The sequence below is a fragment of the Lutra lutra genome, chromosome 3, assembly GCF_902655055.1.
Source record: "Lutra lutra chromosome 3, mLutLut1.2, whole genome shotgun sequence".
NCBI lineage: Eukaryota > Metazoa > Chordata > Mammalia > Carnivora > Mustelidae > Lutra > Lutra lutra.
In genome coordinates this window covers 190511104-190535595 of record NC_062280.1, presented here as the reverse complement: position 1 = coordinate 190535595, position 24492 = coordinate 190511104, and the positions used below count along the sequence as shown (strand labels likewise).

At 53.6% G+C, this 24492-nt stretch overlaps 2 protein-coding genes across 5 annotated transcripts in view; one reads left to right on the top strand and one right to left on the bottom strand.

Moving 5' to 3' along the window:
- Positions 1-17310, top strand: part of GGACT (gamma-glutamylamine cyclotransferase) — a 55726-nt gene extending 38416 nt beyond the window's left edge. The window contains exons 1-4 of one of the 4 annotated variants that reach the window (XM_047720330.1): positions 3465-3592; positions 15085-15282; positions 15535-15701; positions 16301-17310. In XM_047720330.1, coding sequence (XP_047576286.1) covers positions 16315-16785 — 471 coding nt within the window. In that variant the 5' untranslated portion in view covers positions 3465-3592; positions 15085-15282; positions 15535-15701; positions 16301-16314 and the 3' untranslated portion in view covers positions 16786-17310. The other 3 variants (XM_047720332.1, XM_047720331.1, XM_047720333.1) reach the window with 3 other exon arrangements.
- A 1320-nt stretch (positions 17311-18630) lies between these two features.
- The window catches only part of PCCA (propionyl-CoA carboxylase subunit alpha), a 405781-nt gene continuing 399919 nt past the window's right edge, over positions 18631-24492 (bottom strand). Inside the window, exons 23-24 of the mRNA XM_047720325.1 lie at positions 21539-21616; positions 18631-18975 (exon numbers count right to left, since the gene is read on the bottom strand). Coding sequence (XP_047576281.1) covers positions 18907-18975; positions 21539-21616 — 147 coding nt within the window. The 3' untranslated portion in view covers positions 18631-18906. The remainder of the gene's footprint in view (positions 18976-21538; positions 21617-24492) is intronic.

The following is a 24492-nucleotide window of genomic DNA, read 5'->3' as shown; positions in this document are numbered from 1 at the left end:
TTCCCCACACTGACAGGCAGGTCACTCCCCTCTGGTTTGCCTTCCTCCCTCTTGCCTATCGGACCGCCTCCAGGTAACCAACAGCTTTGGAGAGAATTTAAACTGGTTTTAACAATATTCTTTACAAAAGTTTACTTGGGAAGGTGAATCTGTTACCCAAAGATTTGAGGCCTGAATTCCAGAGCGCCCTGGAAACGGAGCTTGGATCTTTGCAGACTCCCGCGGGCTGGCAGTGCCGACCAGCAGGGGGCGCCCTGGGGTTGGCGCACAGTCCTGGCTCACACCAGACACAGCAGTGAGGTGGGGGGCCGGGGTGGGGGGGGCACGTGTGCTGGTGGTTCCTGAGGAACACTCGGGGTTCCTTTGGTAGCGTAGGTGGTGTTCTGGAGCTTCGTAGCTGTGTCTGGCGGTCATCTCAGAGTCTTTCGGCTCATTCTGTCCCGCGTCACTGAAGAGGCCTGTGACTGGCTGTCCCGCGGGTCCTGGGTCCCAGGGCTGTAGGCACAGGATGCCCGTGTCCCCCACTACCAACCCTGCGGCCTTGCCCCATCTGGCTGGGTGAGGCAGGTCCCTCTGACAGTCGGCAGGGCTTGGCTTTGACCGCAGCTCCCTGTCCAGTGCTCCTTCTGGGAGGCTTGCTCGTCCAGAGCTATGAAATGCTGCCTTAAATACAGGGCGTGTGGGCTCAGGCCTAGCCAGGACCCCTCACCTGCATCCGAAACAATTTTATTCACTTTTGGGTAGGCCTGACTTCTAAAGTGGCTAAGAGTTGTTTAAATAGGTGTGTGTTCTCTTCTTTCTAGAATAGTTAGCAAACCACCTAAAGAGGAATGACTTCCTATGACATTTTGTAATAGTGCTTTTGTGTTGCTTCAGACTTAAATTTAAGTTGTATTTCCAAGCTCCCCATGTCTCACCTAAGGAAGCAAAACAGTTAAATAAAACCCACTTTGTGGGTTTTTTTAAGATTTTATTTTTATTTATTTGACAGAGATCACAAGTAGGCAGAGAGGCAGGCAGAGAGAGGAGGAAGCAGGCTCCCTGCTGAGCAGAGACCCGATGCGGGGCTCGATCCCAGGACCGAGACCATGACCTGAGCCGAAGGCAGAGGCTTAACCCACTGAGCCACCAGGCGCCCCACCACCTTGTTAATACAGCCTTAAAATGTTTCTGAAAAACAAAACCCTTCAGATGGAACACTGAAGGAGAGTCATTCCCCTTCCCTCCATTGCTTTTGGCCTGAGTTGTCACTGAGAGAAACAATGACCTTTGGGGGCAAACAAGGTAGGGGGCAGCTACCTGCCCTTAGCCAGACCTCTTAGCCCTTCCACCATGCCCTGCGGATGGATGTCAGGTTGGGACGCGGCACAGATTCTTGGCTCTTTCTCCTTGACCTTGTCCCGGCAGGATGAACACATCTTGAGCCACTGCCGGCCGTCAGTAAGAGCTGCACTCTTCCCTAGCGGGCTTGCGAGCGTATCCTACGAGCCACTGCAAATCAGTTGCTCTGTTTCTTAGAAGCCAAGTGTGGGAAACCTCTGCTTGGTCCGCGGCCAAGTAGACGGGCCCTGGTGGGTCCTGATAGCTGGAGAGGCCCGAGTCTGAATCGAGTCTGAATCCTAGGAGCCGAGCCTCAGAGCTCACCACACCCTTGGCCGCACCGCCTCGGGCTGCTTCAGAGAACAATGGAGAAGTCTGTTGGCCTCATTTTACTGCAGGTTGGGTTCCAGAAAGTGTCTAAGTTTAAGGTAGGCCAAATCCTAAATAAAAGATGGGAAGGTGGTGCTGTTGACTGGGGATCATGAAGCATGTTGAACTCAGGTAAGAATATAAACTGGTAATAGTAATTATAGACCAAGAGGCCGGCAAACTGTGTTCCTTCTATGATCTCCATTGTTTTCTTTAGCTCAGTTTTCTTTGAGAAAAAATTTTACGCATAAGAAAAATCACACATTAAGTATGTAGGTGAATCATTCCAGAAAATGTGTGTGCCGCCCTCTTGCATTCCAAGCCGGGTCTGCCGGCGGTGGCGTTGGGCTTCTCCCTGCCGAGCCGGTCATCGACGTCACATGTTACCTTGTCCTCGCTCCACGTCTCGCCGAATCGCACATGGTGGGACCCGGGGTGTGTGCTCCTGGGACACTGAGAAGGCTGTGTGCCGGCGGGGTTGCACGGAGCCACTCTGTTCACTAGCGTCCCATCAGATTTCACTGGACACACAAGGTCAAAGATAAAACTGTTAGAATTGTCAGCTTCTGAGCACTGATTCCACGGTGCACGCTGGCATGTTGCACGCTGGCACGTTGCACGCTGGCACGTTGCAGGGACGTGTGCTCGCGCTGCGTAGACACCTGCGGGTGCCTTCTGGGTGAGGACAGAAGCGGAGCCCGGAGTGGAGCCGGGGCCCCGGCCGCCGCCTCCCGGGCCCTCTGGAGCAGGGAGGTGATCCTGTCAGGCAGCTCAGGGCAGCAGGCAGGGAGGGGACTGCCTCCTCCAGGAGCTGGGGGGAGCCTTCATAGGGCGGGAAGGTGTGAAGGCAAACATACCTGCTCTGTCGGCTGTAACCGGGCACCCGTTAGGTCACTCTGTCTCAGTTTCCCCACCTGTGAAATGGGCAGAACCTAGAGAGTGCGGGGATGTCCCACTGAGTGTTAACTTGAGAATGTAAGTGGGGCCTGAGCGCTCAGCTCCCCGAGGCAACATCATTCCTGTTCCACCCCCCGAGCCACGGGGGCCTCTTTGTGGTGAGGACTCGCGGCACCTTCTTCCCGGGCTCGGCCCTGCCGGTGGCACGCGCGCCCGCCCCACCTGCGGCGGCAGGCGCCCCTCTCTGGCTGTGGGGCCGGGCCTCCCCGTTCCCATCCAGCCCGGCGCCGGAGCCCCTGCCCCGACCCGGTTCAGGGATTTTACAGCTGTTTCTTTCCAGACTTTCAGAGAGGGCCTGGGGGTGGGAGGGGACGGTCCTGTCACCCTCGTGGGTCACTTTGTTTTAAAGGCAGCAAAAGAACTGCCTTACCGTGGTCCGGCATCGAAGAATCTCTTTGTAAGCCGCCTGGCATGGCCGGTTACCCAGACAGCGCTCGGAGCACCCCGTGTGGCATCAGGGACCATAAAGCGCTTGTCTCACGGACCCCTGAGTGGCAGCGTGGGAGGGGACAGCGGAGCGGAGACCCTCCCTTCTTGATGTCAAAGGCGCCGCCGCCCATTCATGCAAGAAAGGTGCTCGGGGAATCGTTTCCGGGGCAGTCAGTGGGGCCGGCGAGGGTCGCCCGGCAGGAAGCCCCCGTCGTGGCCGTAAAGCAGCCCCTGAGCCGGAGAGTGACAGCATCAAAGCGGCCACAGGATGGGGCCCGAGCTGTCCCCGGCAGGCCGCCCACCAGCCGCTCGAGCGGGCGGGACGCGAAGCTGCAGGCCGGCTCCGCTCAGAGTTCAAGGCCCTTTGTTTTTTCACCTGTTTCCTCCAGTTCCGAGACACTTCTGAGGAGCTGACGTGTCACTGTAGCAGCCACCGGCCGATTTGTGCAGGGAAGCAACGCTGGGCCAGGGAGGGCAGAAGCAGCCGCTCGCCGGAGAGGCGGGACTGGTCTACGGGGTAAGGAAGGGCCGCTCCGTGCACTGTCCTTGCACGCGGCCGCGCTAGGTCACCCCGGCTGCCGCCGGCGGCGGCACACGCGGGTCCCCAGGGCTGGCGGGCGGCGCGGGTCACGCGGGTCCCTCGTGCCCCCGAAGCCCAGCCCCTCCCAGCCTCAGTGCGACAGCGCGGGAGATCATGTTGGCCACAGCGACGACCGCCCGAGGTGACAGCTTCACCGACACTGCCCTGCATCGTGACACTCTGATCCACGCCGGACGGGGTGTCTGCAGAGGCTCCTTTACTGCGAGGCTGTTCTCGTGTTCGAGCCGGTGTGCTCGGGGGCCTCTGCAGCTCCGTCTCCCGGCCAGCACGAGCCGTTTCTCGTTTTTCGTCCTATTCCCGGGTCGCCTGGGCTTCTGCACCGGCCTCGGCGCGCGGGTCGGTTGCAGACTGAACTAGCGTGGTACAGCTCCGGCTGAGCCCTGCCTTTTACACTCTTGCCACCAGGTGGCTAAGAAAAAGATGAAGCAGGAAAAATTCAACAGTTAGGAAATGACTTGTAATCACTTCTAATTCCTGCTTCGGCAGTGAAATACGAAACTATAGGCCGGCTGTGTCTGAAGCCTGACAAGTGCCAAGCACGGGACAGGCAGCTCCTGCGGCGGCCGGAGGGGCACGTCCAGCAGCGGTTCTGTTTTCCGAAATACTGACCGTGCTGAAGGAGCCGCATTTTGCTGAAGTCAAACTTTGTGAAACTCTCTGAGCCTGTCACTCGCTGCTGACCCCCGGCTGTCCACAGTCCTCCCGACCAGTTGGGTTTGGGACTGGGGTTCAGTTTTTGGGCTTTTCAGTTCCAAGGGGAAGGCGCTGACAGCCCCACACGGCAGCGGCCTCCTGCTCAGCCTGGACACACCGACGACGCCGCTGGCAGAGACGGGGCTCGGGGTCATTCAGAGTCGGCTGGAGAGCCCCAGAGTGAAATAGGCCACGCTGAATGTTAGCATCCCACGTGTCTCTCTCATTAATTCTGTAGGGACATCCATGCATTGTAGGGATGGTGACGTAACAGGGTAGAAAACACTTTAGACTTCTCCTTCGGCTGCGTCCGTTAGAGGGAAGACAGCATCAGAAGACCGGAACCTGTTCTGTGGCATTTAAAGAGAATGGCAGATCTCACCCCGTGAGCACAGAACCCCACCGGTTCGCTCGCCGGTGTGTCTTGTGGTGCTCAGCTTCTCCTGCGCCTTCCAGGCTGCCCTCCAGTTCTCCCATTTATTAACTTTGACAAGTCATCTCTTGGTTGTACACGATTTTATTCACAATTTGTTTTTCTGATTCAAAGTGAACATGAGTGCCTTAATCCGCTAATGGGAATTAATTGCTTGTTTTAGTGCTTAACTCTGATCCTTTCTCAGTCCCCACAGGGATGAGTTTCTTCCTAAGGATCTGTATTTGTTCAAAACACAATCAGAAAGGCAATGATGTTTTTCTTGTGAAAGGAGCCAGAAATGCAAAATGTTCATTCTTTTTTCTTTTCTTACATAAGTGGCAAAGGATACAATTCAATAGACGAAATGTAGACTATTATAATTTGGTCATTCTAGCAGGCTGCATTAGTTCCTAGAAAAGTTTATTGTCAGGTTTTCTTTCATGAGAAGAAATTATCTTCCGCAGAAGAAAGCTACTGGACTGATTTTCCACGAGTTGAAGTTCACAGCCTGCGGTCTAACCAGGCTCATTTCGATGTAGCACCAGCTTCCTGGGCTTTCTTGGCTCTGAAAAATCATCAAGGCCCAACCAGTAACTGAGATGGCCTGCTTCCCTCTCCCATTTATTATGCAGAATATTCATTGTTTTATTTCTTTAAGAGGCTTCACTGAGAGGCATATCAGTTAGTAAATCGTTTTATAAGAGCTTGATAAAGGGAGGGGATGGGGTGGAGAACCGAGGAAAGGACATTCACTGGGTGCTGAGGCCACGGACACATGGGCAATCAGTAGAGACAGGGATTCGATTCAGGCCTGTCACCGTGCATTTCTTTTCTCTTACCGGGCACTGCGATCTCCAATGTCCACCTATGAACATGGAGGCTGCCCTGCCTGACCTTGTTCCCCACAAGGGCTGGGTCCACAGGGCAGGCCTGGTCGGCCATCAGTTCCTAGAGGAGGCCGACCTGGGGGTATGTCCTGTACATTAAAGCAGAGACAGAACCACTTCCAAAGGTCACTCTTTGGTTTCCTCTGGAAAAGCCCAAGCGGCTCACCTTAGTATTTTATCTGAGACTCTGACACAACTGAAACAAGGAACAAATGAGCTTCGGAGCGGCAGTGCCACCCCTCCCAACCCGAGTGAATCACAGGCATGTTGTTGGTTAGCCCTGGCTGGGGTTCTGAGAACATCTGGCCCAGGTAATAGACTTTTATACATGTCCTGTTGGCCGTGACCCTCACAGTGGCCCCTGGACATGGGGTGAACATGTCAGACAAAGAACAGAAGAAAAATGGCACTGAAAGCCAGCAAAAGGAAGGAAAAAATAGAGATTGGAGCAGAGATAAAATATAGAAGAACAACAGAGAAAAATCAGCAAAATTGGCAAACGTTCAATTTATTAAGAAAGATACAAATAAGTCAGAAATGAAAGAGGGGACATTACAGCCCATTTAATAGAAATAAAAAGAATTACAAGAAATAGCTGTACGCCAAGAAACCGGAAAGCCAGATGAAATGGATCATTCTTAGAAGCACACCCCACCGAGATGAGCTGTGATGAAACAGAAAATTGAAGCAACTCATAAGCAGAAAAGAGATTGAATTAGTAATCAAAACCTCTTAACATGGGGCACCTGGGTGGCTCAGTGGGTTAAAGTGTCTGACTCCTGGTTTCAGCGCAGGTCGTGATCTCATGGGTCATGCCTGCGATTCTCCCTCTCCCACCACTTGACACTTTAAAAACAAAGACAGAACCAGAGGGCTTCACTGGTGAATTCCACAAAATCTTCCCAAAAATAGAAGAGGAAGGAACACTTCCAAACGCATTCAATGAGACAGCATTCTCTGTTACCAAAACCACAGATTCATATCCCTGTGAATTGATGTAAAAATTCAAAACAACCTATTAGCAAACAAAATTCAGCAATAGAAGAGGATAATATATCACGACCAAGTGGAGTTTACCCAGGAATGCAGGGGTGGTTCAACGTTAGGAAAATCAACGTAATACACATTAACAGAATAAAGGAAAAAAGTTTGACAAAATTCAACACCGGTTTGTGGTAAAAACATTTGAACTAGGAATAGAAGGAAACTACCGCAATATAATAAGGGCCATATACGAAAAGCCCCATACTCAGAGATGAAAATCAAAGTTTCCCCCTTTAGGACCAGAAACAAGACAAGGATGCTTGTAATTTTACCACTTTTTTTTTTTAAAGAGTTTATTTATCTGACAGAGATCTCGAGTGGGCAGAGAGGCAGGCAGAGAGAGGGGAGAAAGCAGGCTCCTTGCTGAGCAGAGAGCCCAATGTGGGGCTCAATCCCAGGACCATTACCTGAGCCAAAGGCAGAGGCTTAACCCACTGAGCCACCCAGGTGCCCTGTAATTTTACCACTTCTATTCAACACATATTAGAAGTCCTGCCTAAAATAATCAGACAAGTAAAAGTATAAGAGATATCCAAATTGGAAAGGAAGAAGTAAAATTATCTCTATTCACACTATCTTATATGTAGAAAGCCCCAAGATTTCCACAAGAATACTGTTAGAATAAACAAATTTAGTGAAGTTGAAAGATACAGAATCAGTGCACAAAAATTAGTTGCATTTCTATATATTAACAAAGAAAAATCTGGGGCACCTGGGTGGCTCAGTTGTTAAACGTCTGGCTTCGGCTCAGGTCACGATCCCAGAGTCCTGGGAATGAGCCCTTCGTTGGGCTCCCTGCTCAGCGGGAAGCCTGCTTCTCCCTCTCCCACTCCCCCTGCTTGTGTTCCCTCTCTCGCTGTGTCTCTCTCTGTCAAATAAGTAAATAAAATATTTTCAGACAAACAAAACAATGAAAAATCTGAAAAGAAAATATAAAAACTAATTCCTTTTAAAGTAATATCAAAAAGAATAAAATACTTAGGAATAAACTTAACCAAGGAGGTGAGAGACTTATACACTGAAAACTACAACACATTGCTTAAAGAAATTAAAGACAATAAATGGAAAGATAACTCATGTTAATGGATTAGAAGACTATTGTTAAGATACTAATCCTGCCCAAAGTGAACTCCAGGTTTAATGCAACTCTTATGAGAATCCCCAAAGGTGCATTTTTGCAGAAATAGAAAAATCCATCCTAAAATTCATAAGGAATATCCAGGGACCCCAAATTAAGCAAAGTAATCTTGAAACATAACAAAGTTGGAGGTCTCCTACTTCCTGATTTCAAAAAACTTACTGCACAGCAACAGAAATCAAAATCAGTGTGGTACTGACATAAAGACACACATATACATAGACCAATGAAAGACAACAGAGATCCAGAAATCAGTCGTCGCATATATAGTTAAGTAATTTTTGACAAGAGTGCCAAGACCAATTGGGAAAGGACAGTCTTTACAACAATTGGAAAACTGGCTATCCCTATCCAAAAGAACGAAGTTGGGCCCTGACTTTAATTTTTTTTTTTTATTTGACACAGAGAGAGAGATCACAGTAAGCAGAGAGGTGGCCAGGGGTAGGGGGGGGAGGGCGGTTAAGCAGGCTCCCCGCTGAGCAGAGCGCCTGATGTGGGGCTCGATCCCAGGATCCTGAGATCATGACCTGAGCCGAAGGCAGAGGCTTAACCTACTGTGCCACCCAGGCGTCCCTGGGTCCTTACTTGAAACCACATACAAAATTAACTCAAAATGGATCAATGACCTAAATATAAGAGCTAACACTATAAAAACTTGAGAAAACATAGGGCGTAAGTTTCATGACACTGGATTTGGCAGTGATTTCTTGGATATGATACTCAAAACACAGGAAACAGAAGTAAAAATACATTGGACAGCACCAAAATTCAAAACTGCATCGAAAGAGACAACCAACAGAATGAAAAGTTAACCTGTGGAGTGAGAGAACGTATTTGTAAACCATGCATCTGGTAAGAGGTTAATATCCAGAAGATACAGAGAACTAAAACACAATAGTGAAAAACCTGAATTGACATTCCTCCAAGGAAGATATGCGAACGGCCAATAAGCAGATGTGAAGACGCTGAGCATCCCCAGTCACGGAAATGCACATCCAAACCGCAGTGAGCTACGGCCGCACACCAGTCGGGATGGCCACTAGCAAAACAAAGCAAAACAGAAAACAACAAGTGCAGACAAAGATGTGGAGAAATTGGAACCCTTGCGCACTGTTGGTGGGAATGTAAAAATGGTACAGCTGCTAATGGAAAACAGGACGGAGGTTCTTCAGAAAATTAAACATAGAATAACCATATGATCTAGCAATCCCATGTTCATGGCAGCACTGTTCACCGTAGCCGAGAAGTGGAAGCAACCCAGACGTCTGTCGGTGGATGGATACATAATGCACGTGATAGAGCACCACTCAGCCTTACGCAGGAAGGACATTCTGACATGTGCTGCAGCACGGACGAAACTTGAGGACATTATGCTCTGTGAAATTAGCCACAAAAAGACAGACATTATATAATTTCACTTACATGAGGTTCCTAGAGGAGTCAGACTCATAGAAAGAGCAAGTCGCGTGGGACTGCCAGGGGTGGGGAGACAGGGAATGGGGAGTTATATTTAATGGGTGCAGAGTTTCAGTCTTATAAGCTGGACAGTGTCTGGGAGAGGGCCGGGGAATGCGTACACAGCAGTGTGAATTTAACACGACTGAACTGTACAGTTCAAAATGGTTCGGGTGGCAAATTTTATATTTTGTGTATTTTATCACAATCTTGAAATATTTGGAAATAAGAAATTCAGAGAAGGAACTGGTTTAGCCAATAAAATTCAGTGAAAACAAGTTGGGGAGACAGAGGGTATAGTGAGGTATGTCCTTTGTAAACCATCACTGTCACTGCAGAGCCCGAGTCCAGGCCTGTCCTTGACAGGGTCACCTCCCTGTGGCCTCGGGGTCAGCCTGAAGGGCAGAGCGCTGGGGGCACCGCGAGCCCAGCACACCCAGGCCCAGCCCCTGGTGCTGCCCCCCCAAGGGCTCTGTGCCTGGAGCCCCGTCCCCGCCGCGTTAGCTTCCCCATCGGCTCAATGGGGTCCCACCACCTGTCTTTAAGGCGTGGGGCAGGTTCGGTGAGCAGAGCTGGCACCGGGCCGGCAGACGGGACCTGATCATCGCTGGGAGGAATCAGCCCCCGAAGGAGCGCCATCCTCCGCAGAGACCGGACCGCGATTGCTGTCCTTCCGCCCCTCTCTCTAGGCCGGCTTGTCCACTCCTGGGTGAGGGATTTCTTCTCTTCCCTCGCAGATGAATCCCGGAGTTAGGGAAGCTCGACACTGTCTTTGCTAAGCACCTGCTCTGGCATCCTGTTGCTCTTACTCCAAAGCCCAGGCCTTCCCAGGAGGACCGCTCCGAACCTCTTTCCGTTCCGCAGGTCCTCGGCCCTGGTGGTGCCCGCCCCAGCCTGGACAGACGACCTCACCTATTTTAAGGAAAGGCCAGGCAGCTCAGCATGAACGTCCCTGTGGCCACCCATCTGTCCCTTCTGAGGCAGGGCCCCCTCACCACGCCATCAGCACACTTTCCCATGTCCCCGCTCCGCAGCTCTGTTCTGTTTTGGTTTTGATGCTCCCTGTTCACGCATCTATTTCCTTTGACCTCCACGGTGAACGGGAAAGGGGAGTATGTATCTCATTCCTTATGTGGGGAGAGAACCTAATCTTCCCTCTACTCTTATTACTCCCTGTAGTAAAAGATTAACAGGAGAAAAACACAAAAATTCTATAACGTGTGTATCTGCTGTGAACATGGAGAGACCCCGGGAACCGAGTCACTCCCTTGCACGCCCGCGCCCTCCCCGTGGATACTCTCCAGCGGGAGCCCGGCCGGGGAGCCCGGCGGGGGAGGGCTGCAGGCAGCGCGCAGACGAGGGTAGACTCATGCCGTGGGCACTGCCGGAGCGTCTCGAAACAGACGGCCGTCCCCCTCTCGCTGGCACGGGTAGGGGGACAACCTAACAAGTGGAGACACTCCGTAGACACCCCTTAGAAACCTAAGTGACTCTTCTCAAATGCGTCACTTCTAACTTCTAGCTTCTCCTGTGTTTCTTTTTTTTTTTTTTAAGATTTTATTTATTTATTTGACAGAGAGGCAGACAGGGAGGGGGAGGGGACGCAGGCTCCCTGCTGAGCAGAGAGCCCGACGTGGGGCTCGATCCCAGGACCCTGAGATCATGACCTGAGCCGAAGGCAGAGGCTTAACCCACTGAGCCACCCAGGCGCCCCTCTCCTGTGTTTATTAAAAATAATCAGGCTGGGGGCGCCTGGGTGGCTCAGTGGGTTAAGCCGCTGCCTTCGGCTCAGGTCATGATCTCAGGGTCCTGGGATCGAGCCCCGCGTCGGGCTCTCTGCTCAGCAGGGAGCCTGCTTCCTCCCCTCTCTCTACCTGCCTCTCTGCCTGCTTGTGATCTCTCTCTGTCAAATAAATAAATAAAATCTTTAAAAAAAAAAAATAAAAAAATAAAAAATAATCAGGCTGAAGTAATCCTCCAGCCAAAGAGGCATATTCTGGGGTGACAAACTCGGCCCCCTCGGCTCCCTGGCCTTTCCCTCTCCTTTGTTTGCTTCCCGTTCTCCCTTCATGCTCTTGCTTCAGGGGACACATTGTCCCTCCGCACGCGCACCCCCTCTGTCCCCCAGCCATCTCCAGTCCACTCTGGGCCCACGACTGCCACCTCACTGGCAACTGAAACACACACCCAAGCCCGTGGTGCCGTAAACTCTCCTCAGCGCCCCTCTAAGCTAGCAGTTTCCAGACCTCCGCTGCCGTCAGTTGCACACTGAGTGTCTGGAAAGCTGAAGCACTGAGGGCCCCGTGAAATGGGGGGGGGGCATGGGGTGCAGTGAGGGCTCCCCGAAGAGGAGACACGAGAGGAACAGGCTCTTCTGGTCCCGCTTTCTCCCTAAATGCCGCTTTAGTGACCCATAACGACAGAAGACGAGGGAAGGCAATGGAATTCTGAAGACAGAAGATGACTTAGCAGCTTGGAGAAACCACACGTTAAGTCCCTGCACGGTGCGAAGCCAGCAAGCAGCCAGACTGCCCAGCAGACTCCAGACCCCGGGTCTGTGCAGACGACGGTCAGGGAAGAGGGAGCAGGAAGGAGCGAAGTCTGTGTAGGGAGCGGAGACGCCCAGCCGCCTCTTCCTGACAGGGGGCCAGTGGGATACTGTCCAGAGAGGCTTGGTACTGGGGACACTGGGCCCAGCTGAGGGTGGGGTGAGGCGGCACCCTGAAAATGGAGATCGAAGGAGAATCTGCATGCCTAGAGATTCTGTTATCTGGAGCCCCCCTCCCCACAAACAGATCCCCCACATGAGGCTTGCCAACCATCAGGCCCTCTCCCTTGCACAAGGACTTTCACTGCCCACATGGTGTCTGGATTCTCAATACCAAAGGCCAGTAGCCAAGGATTACCAGCATGTGAAGAAAACCTCTAAAGAAATACACACTGCAACAGAGAGGCCATGCAGGGAAAGATGAAAATGTAAACCAACCCCCCGAACACGTGATGACTGATACCTTCCCAAAGATGAGCGGTGACTTCGAGCTGGGAAAGAACAATGATGGCAAAAATAGACACAAGTTCATAGAAGAACTGGGAGTCAAGTAGACTAGAAGGAAAAATACATAGGAAAGGGGAGGAGAGAGAAAAAAGGGAAAATTAATCCAGGATACATAATACCTGAGTATTAGGAGACCAGAGAGAGAACAAGAAGGTAGGAATGAGAAGGAAACTCCCCAAGGTCCAAGATGGTGAGTTTTCAGATAGAAATTCCCAGCATAGCAAATGAAGCCCACAAGAAGTGGGGCACCCGAGCAGCTCTGCTGGGTAAGCGTCTGACTTCTTGGTTTCAGCTCAGGTCATGATCTCAGGGTCATGGGATTGAGCCCCACATCGGGCTCTGCACTCAGCACGGTGTCTGCTTGAGATTCTCTCCCTCTGTCCATGCCCCACTCGTGTTCTCTCTCGCTCTCAAATAAATCTTAAAAACAACAACAAAAACCCACAAGAAAGTACACCATAACCTCAGAATCTGAGGGGAAAAGGAAGACCTCGCAAGTCTGCAGAGAGGAAAGCTCAAGTCCTGAACAGAGGATGGTGGCGCCTGATGGCACTGGACTTCTCAACAAGAGCATGGGAACGCAGAAAACAAGAATGCCTTTAAAGCTCTGCAGGAAACAGTTTCTAGAATTTTCTACCAAGCCACGCTGTTAATTAAGAGTGGGAAAGAATGAGCTTCAGCAAAATGAGGGAGTCAACAAAGAAGGTGGCCATGGGACACAGGGGACACAGGAAAGCCCTGGGTGGCATGGCAGGACACCCCGTGCATGGAACCCACAGGTGCCTGGCTGGCTCAGGTGGAACAGCTTGTGACTCGATCGTGGGGTTGTGGCGTCATGGGTTTGAGTCCCATGTTGGGTGTAGAGGTTTCTTAAACAAACGAACAAACTTAAAAAAAAAAAAAAAAAGCTGAGGCCCAAAATGGCTGCATTTTAGGCCAAGTCACTGAACCAGGACTTTGTCTCCGATCATTGTACTCTGAGACTTCCTTAGAAACTAGTCTTCACTGGTCAGTCAGGAATTTTCCGCTCAGCACTGACGAGGTCATCTGTCACGTGGGCCCTTCCCCATGGCCCAGAGGAAACGGAGGTAACCGGCCTAGTAAGACAGTCCTGCTCCCACCGGAGGGAAGGTCACCTTGCCTGAAACAGTCCTCTTCTCTTGCTCGTGACTTCCTTGCCCCACCTGCCTTCCTGTAAAAACCTTCCGTCTGCACAGCAACTCCGAGCAGCCCCTCCGCACGCCAGATGGGATGCTGCCTGCCTCGAGAGTGCGGTCAGAACGGCGATTAGATCTTCGCATCTCCCGAGTCGTTTCTGTTCTTTACCAGTGCTCAAGGCTGAACGGATGCGTACAACGCTTTCTGAACATGAGAGGCCGAGTTACTGTCAGAGAAACTTGAGTGGGGGGCGGGGGACAAGGGGGGAACCTGCAAGCGATTTAATTCCAAGAAAAACAGAAAAGTTGTCCAAGAAAGGAAATTAATGATAGTACACTCTGTGCCTGATCTGAGAACAGTGTTTACATAGCTCTAGTGTTGAGATGAATATGGATTTGACCGGAACCCTGACAGGAGTCAAGCGGAGGGCCGCGGGGCGGTGCAGGGGCGCGCGCTGGTGGTGGTGGGGGTGGGGCACGGGTTGGGGGTGCAGAGCGGCTCCCGCAGGACAGAGCCCCGCGCAGGGAGAGGGGGCTTCCCGCCCTCTGCCCCAGCCTGCTGCTAGGGCTTCCTTTTACAGCCGGGCACAGAGGTGACGTGGTTCGCCTAAAGCCACAAGCCAGGCAACTGGGTTCTAAGGTCCGCGCTGTAAGCCGCTGTGCTCGCAGCTGGGGCGGCAGCCAAGTCCCCCGCAGTACGAAGACCAATACCAAATGCCACAGCTTGAAGGCTTGAAGCGCTGCCTCCACGGAGTGGGAAGGGGTGGGCAATTTCACTGTTCTGGTAAAGCGCTCTGACTTTTTACATCATGGACACATAATTCGTTTAAAAATTTAATCACAGAAGAGACAAGCGAGGGCCCCAGTGACGGACAGAGCGGGTCTCCAGGGTCTACTGGCTTTGCCTGGCCGTGCACTCTTAGATCCTCACCAAACCTGAGAGCTGGCATCGCCTGACGAGATGCTTCCTAGTTTCCTTCCGGCTCTTAAGGCTCTGGCAGGGGACAGGGCCAGCAGGCACCACGGAGTGCCTGTCAGGGCGATGCGGGGCGGGGTGGGTGCCACTCCGGGCCAGCCCCCCAACAGGAGACCACAGGGGAGCTGTGGGGTGTTTCAGCTGAGGGCCCTGTGGGCGCTGCCCTGGGGAGAGGCCGCAGGGACCAGAGAAGCAGGCCCTTGTGGGGGGGCAGTCTTTGGGCGAGGGTGGTGACGGCGACCAGAGACAGATGGAGCCTGGGTTCCCCGGCGAGGAGCTGCAGGCAGGTCATGCCAGTGCTCGGGATGCAAGCGTCAGGGACTCGGATACCTCCCACATGTCCGGCCCCACCAGCCCACCCCTCCGTCCCTGTTGCTCCTCTCGACGCCCTCTTTGTGCCCAGGTTGGCCCATCCTCCCTGGTCCCCCAGCAGCAGCAGCCAGGCCACCTTCGGCTCCTTGGCGCCGACATGGTCCTCGTCCCTCTGTACCCGCGCTCCGGCTTCTCCTTGATTCACCTCCAGACTTCCGTGCCCAGCACACCTCCCTGCGCGCCCCACAGCTCTAATCTGTCCTTCTCTGTCACCAGAGTCACCAGAGTCACCCAAAGTAGAGCTCCCACCACATGCCCATCGTGCTCAAGGTGTCCCCGTCCTGCCCAAGGCCCTGTGCGCGCCTGCACGGCCGACCTGGTGCTGCTCCCACGGCCAGGCCTTTCCGACCACAGTTTACCTGAAACACATGAACTCCTGACGCTCCGCAGGCTGGTGACCGAGGCAGTGGACAGGTGAGGAGGGGACAGGCGTCAGCAGCTGTGGGGGTCTGTGGGGGCCGGGCACCCTCCCCAGATGCCTTGAAGAGGCAGCGTGAGGCCAAGACCTGCGACACCAAAAAGTGTTAGTCCTGTGGGTCAAGTGTGACCTCTCCAAGGGCCACTTGCCACGTGACCGGCCTCCAGGGGGTGTCGCCCTCCAGCTGTTCCTGGCTGGTAGTGGGCTGCTGCCGGCAGATGGACTCATCTTTTGTTTCCATGTGCAAAGTGTCTTCCTTCCAGAGCCTGCCATCATCACACAGCGCTGGCAAGGAGGGCAGCGAGGTGCCAGGCCTTGAGGAGCGAGAGGCCCCCCGTAACTTCTAGTTTTGTTGGAGTCACTTTCACACAGGTGACTTCTATCAGTTATGTAACAATCTGTGGCCCAGCCCCAGGTGAGCAGTAAATATTCACCTTCACATGAGAGCCAAGGCTGCAGTGCTGAGTCACAGGGAGTTGGGGAGCCCCACTGCCTGCTGGGGCCTTGAGCAGGAATGCTGGAATGTGTGATCACTCCAGCTGGCTGGGTCAGACTGCCAGGACCAGAATGTAAGCTTAGGACTGAAGCCTGAGTGATTTCTTGTAACGGACTGTGCATGACTGTCTTGTACATGTGTGCATACATGCATTGTGTATGTATATAAATACTTGCTTATTGGTATTTCTAACTTAGCTACAAAAAAATTTATAGTGTAATTTTTAAAGTCCTAACTGGCCTAAGAAAACAGCAGGTCTGCAGAGTGATCCCCAGACGGGCTGGCTCCCTCTGTCAGGTCTGTTCTTACCTAAGTGCCTTTTCCCAGAAGACAGGGAAGGGTGGCCTGTGTTTCTCGGACGCGGTGGTCCAAAGCGGTGGGCTCCAGGCTGTGTGGGGGTTGGGAGCCTCCGCCGGCCCTCCCCAGACCAGGGGTCCAGCCCCCACAAGGCCCGCACGCTCTTCCCTAGGCCTCTGCCACGGACAGTGTATACCATCTGCTCGCTCTCTCCCCCGCAGCTTCTGTGGCCCGCATGGCCCACGTGTTCGTGTACGGGACCCTGAAGAGAGGCCAGCCCAACCACGGGGTCCTGCGGGACCAAGCCAACGGCTGCGCTGCCTTCCGCGGCCGGGGCCGCACACTGGAGCCCTACCCCTTGGTCATCGCCGGTGAACATAACATCCCGTGGCTACTCAACCTTCCGGGGCAGGGGCGGCATGTGCTTGGCGAGATCTATGCCGTGGACGAGCGGATGCTGAGCTTCCTCGATGAGTTCGAGGGCTGCCCCAACATGTACCAGCGCACCCCGCTGCGCATCGCCGTCCTCGAGTGGGAAGGTGCGTGTAGGGCCCCCGAGGAGACGCCAGGCGCCGACGGGACCCTGCAGTGCTTCGTATACAGCACGGTCACCTACGCCCCCGAGTGGGTCCACCTCCCGCACCACGACGATTATGACTCCCAGGGGGAGCATGGCCTCCGCTATAATCCACGGGAGAACAGATGACAAGCGCAAGGACGGCTCCCCCGCTGGGGTGGGGGGGTGCGGGGGACAGAGCCCCGGTGATGAGAGGACGCCCTTGGCCTGGTCTGCACGCACTGGGTGCCTTCAATGTCCGTGGAAACAGAGAGTTGTAAAACTCAGTCCGGGAAAAGGAACAATCTCTCTTTCAGTTGCAGCTGATTCCCCCAGTATTTGACACACTGATCCCAAGATTATGCCTGAAGCCTGTCTATCCCGTAGCGCTTTGTTGCTTGCTGGTTCAAGAAAGCCACGGGCTTGAATCGATGGGATAAGGAAAATTCAGGAATCTTAATTCCCCTAAATGACATTTCAAGAACTCATATGTCAAATTTTTCTTTCTTTTGCTTTGCTTCGCTTTGATCTGGAGGTAACATTTAAATTGTAGACTTTGTGCAGCAGCTAGATTTCAGCAGCCCTCCTGTATTGATTCTAACTTGTAGCAGCAAGAATTTTTTAAACTGTATAAAACATTAGTTTTCACAATTTTCAGATCAAGCTTATTAAAAAAGGGATTACTGGGGCGCCTGGGTGCCTCAGTAGGTTAATAAGCCTCTGCCTTCGGCTCAGGTCATGATCTCAGGGTCCTGGGATCGAGTCCCGCATTGGGCTCTCTGCTTGGCAGGGAGCCTGCTTTCTCCTCTCTCTCTCTCTGCCTGCCTCTCTGCCTACTTATGATCTCTGTCAAATAAATAAATAAAATATTTTTTAAAAAAGGGATTACTAAAGATGATCATATAATATTGAACTGGGTATTTTGGGAAACCAAATTTACGTGTTGGTACTATTATTGACTTTGGGGGGGAGGGCTCTACTTATGTGGTAGAAGGTTCTTTTCCTTCTCATCTAGCAAAATCACAAGCCATCTACTTGCTGGCAGATGCTGAACAGCCCGATTTCAGACGGACACGCACCCAGGCCTGAGGCCCAGGGACAAGGTGCCGTCCCTGCCTCCGAAGGGAGCTGCGTTTGGGGGGTGGGAGGGCCTTTCAGAGAAGAACCAACACATTACTAATTTGTTCTTCAGGCCTGACAGAAAGCTTAGCTTCCAAACACAAACAGCACTTAAAATAATTCTAGCAAGGCACGAGTACCAATTACTCCCCCCTCCATCTGATGACCTGTCCGCGTAGACTCTGAGAGGCACACGACTCTGCCTCTGCTTACTTACCAGCCAAGTCAGAGACAGATCCCGAGGATCTCAGAAGCAACTGAAAAACGCAGCTGCTGGGCCTCGGTAACCTCGTTCTCCGAGGGGAGGGCTCCCGCGCTCTTCAACTTGATGGTAGACCGTGCTCACTAACTCCATCTGGCACAAAGACAGATCAGTATTTTTAGCCCTGTTTTCTTAATTGGAAACTTGCTTCACAAAAACACAAAAAGGCAAGGATGGGCACCAGCGGATGGGCTTGTGGCAGCCACACCCACCCCTCTTGGGGTGAGGGAGCCCAGCACAGCCTATGGGACAGGGTGGGGAGGGTGGGCGTGTGGGCCCAGCTCTCCTGAAGCGGCTGCCCCCTGGGCCCCTGGGCCCTGCACTTACCCGTGAGAGCCATGCAGGACGGATTTCCAAACTCCCCGGCAGCCCCACTCGGGGCTTTTGGACGTTCGGAATGGGCACAGATGGGTGCGAGGTCCTCAGCCAGGCAGAAGCAGGTAATCCGATTATAAGGTGGTAAATGCTAATTTAATGAGACTAAGGCAAAGAACTGGGGTTTATAGAAATGTTTTTTAAAGGATCACAATGAAACACTAGTATTTCAAGTCTACTGGCACAGCCAGTAGCCTCTTATGTACATTGTCTTCATTCAAAAAAAGGGCAAACTAATATTTAGACAAATGCTCAGCTTTATTGATTTAATTTTGACACTAGGAAATCTCACAGCAGAAGTACAAATCATATGTACAAGTATTTATATCAATAAAAATTTCCATTGGTGATTTTTTGGCAGAATGTTGGTTTTGACTATATGTGGAATAAATATGACCATGTAAAATCTGCTGCACAGGGGTGTTCCTGCAAAACGCTTGACTAAATTGAGTGTGAAAGAATAATAATACAAATGGCTAATTAAATTGGGTGATGACTGAAAGGCTATAAATACTTCATTCCAGTTCCACAAGCAGATCTCCTTCTCCAACTGTGTCCCCAGCTTTACAATGCACTGATTTCACCTTGAATTAGAAAAGAAAAGAAAAGAAAAGAAAAAAGAGGGGAGAGTCAGTATTATTAACTGGACCACGAGGGTGCCATCTCGTCACCTGTTTCTGGAAATGAAGAGACAGCCCGGCAGGCTTTGGGGCACAACAGTCGGCTCCTGCTTGGCAGAGGGGACGGAGTGCACAGGGGTGTCCTCGGGAGGGCGGTGACTGGCCATCTTCCCCTCCCCCGCGCCTGTCCGGGTCTGTCCTAGAAGCTGCTGGTCCAAGGGAGTCTGCGCCACCCGCTGCCCCTCCCCCTCCCCCCTCCGCCCCGCACTAGGTGCGCGGGGTGGGGGGGTCTGCAGCGCCCCTAAAGCCGGCCGCCCTGATGCTGCGTGAGCTCTCAGCAGCGCGCCCTCCCACGCTCGGCTGCGGCTTCAGGTGGTGTTACTGGTATCCTTCGTGCTCGAAAACCAAAACCAAACCAAAACCCCACACGAGGATACAAGCGCCAGAACGAGGACCGCTAATAGGAGAAAGTCCTCGGCTTCCCTCTGAAGCGAAAGGAAACGCCGCGAAGGTGTGCGGCTGCGCCGCGGGGACTCGGTGGCCCAGGTGGAACCGGTCCTCCGGGTGTGCGGACCCGTCGGGGCTCCAAGCGGATTTTGGCCTCCCGGGTGGCTCTGGCGTGCGGGGAGCGGGAGGCGGGGGCTGCACGTCCACGGCGGCCACACCCGCCCCGCGCTCTGGGCACCCGAGAACCGGCGGGCAGTCCGGGGCCGCGGGGTCGGGGGCTGACCTGCATCCCCGGGCCGCCGCCGGGAAGTGGAAGACCCGATGGGCCCCGTGTGCCTCGCATCCCAGCCTGGGGGCCCTCAGGAACCCACGCTGCGACGACTTCAGAGGCCTGGAGGGTGCTCCAGGCGCGGGGGTGGGGGGCTCATGAGGATCTGAGGGGACGCATTTGCACGGGACGGCGCCCACGACAGGGAGGACCGGCTTCCATTGTGAGCGTTTGCTCCGGGAGGAAAAACCGCTCTCCAGATAAGAGCTGCCCAACCCGAGGCTCACCCAGCCCGCTCCACGGTGCTGGGGCTCTGACCACGCCCGGGCGCCCTGCTGGGGCGCAGCAGGAAAAGGGATTGGGCAGGAAGGGCTCCAGCTGATAGGGGTCGGGCCAAAGTACAAGCTGACCCGGAGCCCCTCAACACCCTGGAAGCGGCTCCCGGGCCACGGACAGCCAGGGATTGGCTGAGCCTCAGCAGGAGACCCAGAAGCCACCGTGAGACCAGGCAGACCCCGAACACACTGACAGAGGAGGGCTCCACGCTCCTTCTAGAAGCTAAGGCCACGTTCGTTTTTGTGTTGGTACCCCGTTCCAGCAACAGGTGCCCTTGGCATGCAGCAGACGTCTATATATATATACATGTTCTGGGTCCCCCCAAATGAGGTCAAGTTCTCATCATGCCTGGACATTACATGAAACTAATGCAGCAGAAATGTTAATTGCAAGGGGCAAAACCACCAATTTCTACAAGAACAAAGGCCATTTCGGGGTTCACTTTTAGAAAAGGAATCAGATGTAGAGGCCAAGATTTTCAAATCTTGCCATTCTCCTCTCCCAAACACCACAGAGACTGGGCCCCGCCAACGGCAGCCGCTTCCAGCCTGACCAGGCAGCCAGCTCCAGGCCCGCCCACCCTAAACTGGGCATCTGCTCCCAGCCAGGCCTTCGGTCTGGGCAGCAGCCTCATTTCCTGCTGGGGTGACAGAGGATGTATCTCTCTGATGCAAATGACACTTGGAGCAGGGAGTACCTCTCTGCCAGGACACCCATGTCCCCAGAGCTTAATCCTGGCTTCCCACAGAACGGGCCATGGAGCCGGCCACGGAGCCAGCCATAGCAATCTCTGCGCCCCTCCTTGCCCCCCCCTCTGCCTCACCCCTGGATGCAGACACCTCCAAACCAAACTGTCCTTCAGAAAAGCCTCCCTCAGCTGTGGGTGGCATCTTTTTAGAAGCAAGAAGAATAATGAAGTTATCACTAAAAGGACTTCTCTATTTTCCTCAAGGAGAAAATACATGTGAGAAGTTTTACTCCTAAAAAGCTTCAGGACAAATACGATTCCATTTTTTTTTCCCTCCCTAAATCATTACGTCCCACATGTACATGGGGCTTTCAGCTCCTCTTGATCTAAAATTGTCTAGAATTGTTCTCTTTGTGGAGAAGTTATCTTGAAGAGTTACATTAATTTCTGCGATCTCTCAAACCAGTTCCCACTGTGCCACTGAAGTCTCAGGCGACTAAGCGCCTCCGAGACAGATGTAAACATTAAAAATTAAAGACCCTTTAATCGGAAAGACATGAAGGCGAAAGAACAATTGTTCTTGGACTACCTGCACGTCAGAGACTCCATGAAGCGGGCCACATGGGAGCCAAGCAGAAAGAGCTCCCATGTCCTGGTCTGCAGGAGCGAGGAGCTGGCAGGGGTCACCTCCACCGTGCCTTCCAGCCCTAACCATCCAAGATCCAAAGATGGAAGTTCTGCTTCCTGTCATAGAGCTGGCAAGGGCTGATGGGAACTTGGGGACATACCTTGCCAGTTTTCCCAGCTGTCATGCTGTTCTGCATTTTCATGGCTTCAATCACACAAATTTCCTGACCTTCTGCTACCTGGAAAAACAAATAGAAAAGAGACAAGTTTTAAAATCGCTCTGATTTTGCAACAACACTCAGGGGCGAAGCCATCAAGAGATTATCAGATGCTCTGCAATTTGACCCAAAGAGCAGCAAAGACCTCTAAGACTTCATGTTCCAAGTAACTCTTCGGGGGGCAGCAGAGAAGGGCCGTTCCCTCTGTCCTCATCAAATGCCACAGAGATGTGGCCAAAATGGAATGTTTTCCTCCTAAGTGAAAACGTCCAGATTTGGCACAGCTCCCAGATGGGAAGATCTATGGTTTCCGGGGGCTAGGAAGAAGAGGGGAGTGTTACTGATGGACACAGGTTCTCTTCTGAGTGGGGAAGAAAATGTTCTAGATTGACAATAGTGATGGTTGCGTAAGAAATTCCAGGACTAGACAAGAACTACTGAGCATGCACGTTAAGGGGCCAAACTGTCCTGGGCGGGGTTTTATCTCCACAAAACCATTACCCAAAACTAGAGCGTTTCTGTCCATAGCCTTGGGGAGCTGGGAACAGCAGAAGCCAGGGGACCCCTGTCTCAACCTCTGCAAGACCGGCCAAGTAACAAGGAGGTGGCTCCTGGAAGGTGCCTTCTGCGTGGGAATGACCACTAACAGCCGTGCCTGGTCCTCGAGTGTAGACCAGTGGGGCTGGGTATGGGCTCCCTGGGTGAAGCCTGGGGGCTTCCAGCCAAGAGGCAGCTGTGACCGAAAGCCACTCTCTATAGTCTCTGTTCGCTGCCCTTCACGCGTGAGCACCGAGGAGCTGGGCTGGGCTTCTCTCCTCTCTCTGTGAAAAGGGCCTCCCAGTCTCTGACACGGTGAAGCCGAGTTTCCTCGGGCAACTGGCTGGCTTTTCTGGGGTGCTGGTGGGCATCCTGGGGTGGAGCTCCCAGACACTCACATCGGTGCGGCTGTACTGGCCCAGAGTTGCAGAAGTGCCTAGAGAACGTTCTCTTCTGAGCTCCCCAGATGATCCCCGAGCTCCCTCCCGGCCCCCTGCGTGCACAAGCTGTCTCCCTGGCAGTCTGGCTGCCTGCGCCCCGCGCCTTCCTTTCCTCCGCTGATCAGGTGGTGGGCTGCCGCTTCCTGGCACAGAAATCTAGGGAGAGAGGGGATGCCAAAGCCTGGTGCTGGCACGGAGGAGAGACGCTGTGTTGGGAGCTGGGCTTGAAGCTCCGCGCTCATTGCCCGTTGTGATTCACTCTCCCCGGGCATCTGCATTCCACGGAGGGAGAGGAGAGCGAGGGCTGCTCTTTGCGCAGCAGAGGGACCGCAGGCAGGGCGTCGGCTCAACTACCCCCTCACGTCGTCTCTTCCCCCTCACGTCGTCTCTTCGGGCCTTTTTTCTTTTCAGAGGCAGGTGGGGAGCCCGCGAGATGGAGACGGGAACAGCCCCCCTGGGGCAGCACCTGCCATGCAGCCCCCCTCCCCAAAGCCCCCAGGCTGGCCCCACAGCCCGGTGTCTCAGAGGCCAAGGGGCCAGAGCCAGCCCCCTGACACAGCTCGCAACCGGGCCCCGGTGGATTTCTGGAAATGGGTCTGAAACTCAATGTGACAAAATGGAAATTCTCTCCACAAAGTTGTCATCAGCTCTCTACCTCTGGGTTCTGGTAGCTCTCTGCTTCACGGGTGGATGAGGGCCCCCCACGGGGACCTGGGTGAGCTTAGCCCACACCCCCCACCTAGCTGGGCTTCCTCTGCTGTCATCTGAGAGCCCATCCCTGGCCCGGTGGGCTTCTTGGAGGGGGGCACAACCTAGCCCCCTCTGCAGCAGGTCTGACCCCTCTCAGCTGCTCAGCCCATGGCTCAGAATCTGCAGGCCAGAGCGCCCCTCATGGGGTCTTCGTGGAATCTTCAAATAAGCAATTCACAGTTAATGCAAACAGGAGAAAGACATGAACCCGGCAGATTTCCAGTGGTCACACTGGGGGGGCACAGACCAACCCAACAAGGACGACACGGGGCCCATGCGGGAGGGTGGCGGGGCCTGGGCCATGACTCCGCACCGGGCTTGAGCCGGCCACACCAGTGTGGAGATCAGGGCCCGCGGGAGCGTGGGGCAGCAGCGGCAGACAGGCCACAAGTTCACGGGGCTCTGCCCTCGCCAGCTGTCCTTCCTGGCCGGCTCTGGGTGCTTGTACCCTGCATGTGGCTGATTCAAGGGGCAGGTCCCTGATCACACTACTCAGAAAAACAAAACCTCGGATTTAGACAGGTAATCAGGACATCCCCAAGTTAAAACACTCTCTTTTATATTGTGTCACTGGCAATTTGATTAAAAGGACTCAAAAGAAAAGTGCCTCTGGATTCCAAGGGGCCCGGCAGGCAGCACTGCCTTGAATCTACATCAAGTCCTCCTCTCCTCTCCCCTCCTGGTCCTCTCCCCGGTCCCCTCCCCAGGTCTGCCAGTCTCCGTGTCTACTCAGGTCCGGGTGGAACTTTAAGTAATTCACTGCTCTCTCTCCCTGCTCACTTAAGCAATGGGTTTTGTGGTCTGTTTTCCGAGAAGAGAAAAGAACCCTTGGAAGTTGTTCTCTGAGACCCCGCACCATAGCAAAGGCCGTCTTGGTCAGCAGAGTCGTGTTACACGCACACATGGACTTGATCTAAATTCAGTCTTTCATCCCTCAGCCATCCCGGCTGGAGGAGCTCTAAGACCGCCCGCCACGCTGTCATGGGAGCTCGGCCCGGGGTTGTGTCATGTCCCCTCTGCCCCTGCCATGTCCCCCGCAATCCCGGAGCCTCGGGTGCAGAGGTGGTGGCCCATCTGCATGCGGGGCTCGGAGGGTCGTGGGGACACCTTCCGCGTTTCCCCAGGTGCTCGTGGGCAAGGAGCGCCGGGAAGGCTCACATGGGAGGGCAC